The sequence below is a fragment of the Penaeus japonicus genome, unplaced genomic scaffold (genome assembly GCF_977035675.1).
Source record: "Penaeus japonicus unplaced genomic scaffold, GWHDUDI00000001_assembly GWHDUDI00000006, whole genome shotgun sequence".
NCBI lineage: Eukaryota > Metazoa > Arthropoda > Malacostraca > Decapoda > Penaeidae > Penaeus > Penaeus japonicus.
In genome coordinates, this window is record NW_028234408.1 from 35,809,647 (window position 1) to 35,815,245 (window position 5,599).

At 45.5% G+C, this 5,599-nt stretch overlaps 1 protein-coding gene across 1 annotated transcript; it reads right to left on the bottom strand.

The window, feature by feature from the left end:
- Positions 1-1,030: 1,030 nt before the first annotated feature.
- Positions 1,031-4,100, bottom strand: LOC122254090 (protein escargot). The gene is made up of 2 exons (XM_043017627.2): positions 3,859-4,100; positions 1,031-3,590 (listed from the first exon to the last, which is right to left on the bottom strand). Exons 1-2 carry the CDS (start codon positions 3,953-3,955, stop codon positions 2,371-2,373), a joined length of 1,317 nt encoding a protein of 438 aa, XP_042873561.1. The 5' UTR covers positions 3,956-4,100; the 3' UTR covers positions 1,031-2,370.
- Positions 4,101-5,599: the final 1,499 nt, after the last annotated feature.

Consider the following 5,599-nt stretch of genomic DNA (forward strand, 5'->3'; position numbering starts at 1 on the left):
TACTTTCGGTATTATCTTTTTCATTATTATACTATCATCGTCATTATCACTGCTGTTTCATTCTTATCATCATAATCATTATTACCGATATGGATATTTTCATGACTATTATCATCTTTATTGGAATCATTATCATCATCATTACAATTACATCATCACTATCATTGTTGTTATTGTAATTGTTGCTATTATTTCTATTATTGTTGTTAATAATATTGCTAATATCATTATCATCATCATTATTACTACTGCTACTGTCATTATCATTATCATCACTGCCATCCTCATAATTATGATTATTATTACTATTATCATTATTGATACTATCGATATCACTATCATCTCCATCACTATCATCATTATATTTGATAGTATGATTGTCGTTATCATCATCAATGCATTATTTTCTTTATCGACTTCATTATACAATCAAAACAATGGCCTATGTTCCCAATTTTTTATTTCATCACTGTTCCCGTGATCATGTTACCATTATCATTTCATTATTGTTTTTATCGCCATTGTTACCAATATCATCATCGTTTTTATAGCTATCACTATTAACATTAGCATTATGATATATTCTCCATCCTCAGCCTTATTACGAAGGGGGAAGGGACCATGAGTATAAATAGTTTAGGATCAATGTTTCAATTGTCCAATGTATGATATGATTAGCTCTATCCACTCTAGGTTTGTAAATGCTGAAGGTCTACTTCCGCTGCTTCGTAAATGATGGTATTTAAATGCCATTATCTTTATCATCCGGTGATTAACGGATTAGAGATGGATTAGGGTCGGTTCAGACGCTACCTGGATTCAGTTCTTCATTTTCCTTTTCTTTATTTCTTTCTCTTTTGTTGTCCTCTCCATTGACGGAACTTGAATCTTATGTGTGTGTGTCTTTGAATTTTGTTCGTTAGTGGCCTTGGAAATTGGGCGTATTGTCTCCCGTAGATTTTATTTCGATAACCTGATGTTTGAGAGACTGTAGAGTTTTATTTCTTGGGGTGAGATAAAGTATGATATGTTTAGGCTTCGTAATCTTTATTTATAAAGATGTATAAAATATAGATATACTATAGATATACATATTACATAGGAAGTATTTTATAGTGAATCTGCATATACAACAGCAAGACAGTGAAGAAGAAGGCACCGAATCACATTGGCACAAAAAATAGTATTCCATTTGGACTCTTAGAGGAAGTGTCTTTACAGTAATGTCTCATCTATTATGAAAACATAAGCGACATTGTGTCTCTAAAGAGTCAGCTTGGCATAGCGAGTCACAGCATATATATAAGGCTCTGACAGCATGGGAAGGCAGTTTGATACATATATAGTCATATATATAGTCCAGTCCTTTGGAAAGTCATGGTCGGGAAGGGTGAGCGTGTCACATTCGACTGCTCGATGGTATTTTAAATACACTGAGTCTTGTTCACATTCAGCTCAACATTCACTCAGTAATATCCGACGTTCAGGCATCTACGCATGCGTTGTCCATCAAATAAATTTTTGTTTTCCATCCACTCATCACACTGGTTCTCTGCTCATGTGTCTTCTCACATGGCGTCACCCTTTTCTCTCACACTTACCCCTTCACACTCACAGATCTCACACAGCTTCTCTCATTCTTGACCCACTCATTCTCTCCCTCCCATTCCCATAACCCCTCCCCTCCCTCTCCCATCCTGAAGGGGGCAACTCCCACGGTGTCCCCCCCTCAGTGTCCCTCCCGCCCCTCCCCCACCAGCAACACAATGGTTGGGACTGGTGGAATGCAGGTACGTTGAGAAGACCCGGTCTGGGCGTGGGGGTCTCAGGTAAAGCTCTCGGGAACGGCGATCTTCGAAAGGGGGAACACCTGGCCTCGGGCGAAAGCGAGGCACGGGGACATTTACACACACATTCCGATGCCATTGTCCAGGCTGTGGCATCGAGGCTAAAGATTTTTTTTCTTCTTTCTTTTTTTTTTTCTTTGAGAATTTTTGGGTTAGTCCGAGGTTTTTGTTCACGATATATGAGAATAATTTCATTTTTCTGTGTAAGATTTTATGGCTCTGGGATATTCTGTGGTTCCCCCTTTCCGAGGCAGCCAGACCTACGATGGGCGTGGCATGACTAGACGTAGCAATTTGTCAGAACTACGTGACACTTTGGCACTTTACGTACTGGCACGAGTGGACCGGACCGTGCTCTTCCCTTGTCATTTGCAGCATAACCTTAACGAGCGTTATATGTGGCACGTAAATGGTGATTTGATTCCGATTTCAATAGCACCTGAATGGTTATCTTGCAAGTGTCAAACTATTATCTGGTGTCACTGGTAACAACACTGGATAAAGTGTGGGCGTTTCATGGGCGTCACAGGGGCACTGTCGGGGCGGGGGCCAGCGCCAAGGGACGTGCGGGTCTCACGCCGGGGCAACCATGGTCCTCGTGCTTCACCAGGAGCGACATGCGGGAGAAGGTTTTGGGGCACGTGCGGCAGGCGTACTTCTTGACGTCGGTGTGGGTTTGAAGGTGAGCGCGGAGGTTGCTGCGGTCGGCGAAGCAGCGGTCGCACTGTGAGCACTGGAAGGGCTTCTCACCAGTATGGGTCCTGATGTGGCCCTGCAGGAGCCAGGGGCGCGAGAAGGCCTTTCCGCAGAGGTGGCACTTGCACGGCAGGGTGTGGGTGCGGATGTGCATCTTGAGGGCGCCCAGGCTCGTGTACACCTTGTCGCAGTGCTTGCAGCCGAAGGATCTGCCGGCATCCTTCAAGCAATGGAACTGTCGGTGTTTAGCCAGGCCGGCCATGGTTGCGTAACGACGGCCGCAGTCCGGACACGAAAGACGCGGAGTCCGGCCATCTTGCTGGACCTCAGGGCTGCTCTCGCTGCTGCTGGAGCCTGTCTCGCCCGGAGGAGACACGGAGCCTGCTCTGGACCGCACCGCCGCGCTGCTCATGTCCCTAATGTCCTTCCGCACACTCGTGGACGTGCGGGGGGACTGCAGATGCGAGGGAAGGTTGTATACACCGAGTGGGAGATATGGGTGGTAGTGCCACGGCCGAGCGCTCGACTGGCGGTCTCGAATGGCATGGCGTAAGGGGTCCCTCGGCGTCGGGGGGGCGTAGGGGCTGGCGTGGCTACTGTGCGTCTCCCCGCTCCCTCCGGGCGCCCGAAGAACTGTAGGCCGCCCACAGGCAGCCGCCACTTCGCTGATAAGGCGAAGACCAGCACTGCTCATCAGACTGCTATTCGCGGCGGCGAAGTTACTGCTGAAGTTACTGTCTGTGTTGATGCTGAAGTTATTAGAGTAACTTGGGCTGGTACTGGTGTTGCATGAGATGTTGTTGTTGTTAGTGATGTTGGTGGTGAGATTGATGCTGCCCCCTACAAGACCCAAAAGCGTGCTGACGTCCGGGGTGGACCGGGGCGGGAGCAGAGGCGTGGAGACAGAAGGGCGCGGTGCGGGAGGAGGGCTCGAGGGAATTCTGACATGGGCGGGAGGAGGTGGGGGTGTGGGCGTTGTGATTACGGGTGTGGGCGTGGTGACCCTTCGGCTCTTCATGCTCAGATCCTGTGGCTCATCCTCAGATCCTGCAAAACATGACAACACATTTGTAAACACCGAGTTCGTTTTAAAAATAAAGGAAATCAGATGCCTAACTTTGGAAAAAGTAAGCAAATTAATAAATAAATCAGTACGTTTTACTCTATGGTCGGTAGAAATACTTCCAAAACTTCGCCCAAACTGAATAATCTTAAATCACTACAATTTGTGTTCAGAACACAGAGTTTCTCCTTCTAATCACCAATACGAGCACAAAAAGTGTTTCTAAATAATATGAAATTTACTGAAGCTTACCTTGCATGGAATCGAGCGTGTAGTTGAACAGAGCTAACGGCCTCTTTTTGGGTGGCCGAGCGATATGCTCCTTCGAGGAGGTTGGTGTAGGAGTCATCTTGTGTCTTCCGCGGCGATGTGACGAAGAATTTGTTTGCCTGAACAGATGTCATGGACGCGGCGCCGAGATTGATGCACTATTGCGCACGTGCCACAGTCTGGGGTACTTATATAGCCTCGGCTGCACATGGCACGCGCCAAATCTGCACGCGCCGCCAATAGGTGAGCTTCTACAGCGTGACGTCATGTCTTTAAGCCAATACCCACGCGCGAGCCTGTGACGTCATCGATTTAGGCCAATGATCGCGCGTGCTCGCGTCCAGCGCCACATTTGAACGTTGGGGCAGGTGGTGGCCCGTGGCAGCTGCGCGTGCTAGTGGCCGCCTGCTGGAAACACCAATACACTACAGTGATTTAACCCACAAGTAAGGAAATTACAGTGACATCCCTGTGATTGCCACCTTTCACGAGAGTGATATCTCCACTTCGCCTACTCTGTTACTCATCGTTACTACTCGCCACCATCCAACAGCAGACAAGCTTTATATGCCTCTGAGTATTCCACGAAGCTGTTCACCAACTTGTGAATTAGCACTGTAACCCCTACGGTAACCTCTCACCTCGCCCTAACGTTGCCCCTCGTCCTCACCCCCCCAACCCCTCGTCCCCTTGCCAACCCCCTCTTCCCAAATCGGGCGTCCCGGGCAGCACGTGCCCACAGTCAGCACGAGCAGGCACGGATTGACCTGCCTTTGTTAATGAGAGTTGTGAGTGACGACACAGCTGTTCCTCCACCCCGTTACCAAGGGACACTCATAACGCCGGAAGCTAGTAAAGCAGCTAGAGAAAATGTTAACTTTTCTCTCTGTTATTTAATCTATCTGTAATAGAGTGGTGGGTTATAATCAATTTTCCATTGGAAAGGGCTCTTCATTTCTTAAAATGTTAAACCTGTGTTCAATAAAATGTAATCTTATAAGTTCATATCAATCTAACATGATAACAGACAAAAAGTTCACCTGTAAGTGATGTAAACAAAGTGGTTATTACTGAAAATTTGATCGATAACACAACACAGTCGAACAGGAAAACATGATATACAATGCAAACCCATTCACATTTATGAAACAGGATGAATATATATATATATATATATATATATATATATATATATATATATATATATATATATATATATATATATATATATATATATATATTATATTGACGAGAAGTTCTCGACGATGACAATACACGGAAAGATGGCAATACTTTTACAAGAATACTAGACATTCTATCGTACGAGTATCCAAACTTTCGCCTTCATACAGTCTTTATACAATATTTCATACAGCCTTCATACAATCAATACTGATCCGATTAATCAAATATTCCGCATCATCTGCGTTATGCATAAACGAATCCCCTTTTATATTCTGCACTCGGTCAGAATCTATGAAAAATCGATGAATTTACAACCCGTACATAACCAGTTCCGATCTCATTGTCACTGTCCATCTGCTTCTACTCACCTTACTGGGAACTCACTGCTATTAACTGTCTCTCGTTGCCTGCTCTCTGTTTGGAGTAAGTGCGTTTGTTTATATTGACCCCTCCCCCCCTTCTTCCTCTTTTCGTATTGGTAATTCGGACACCTAATCGGTCTAAAGTCCTTCGACCCAACCCCGGCTATTTCTTCTAA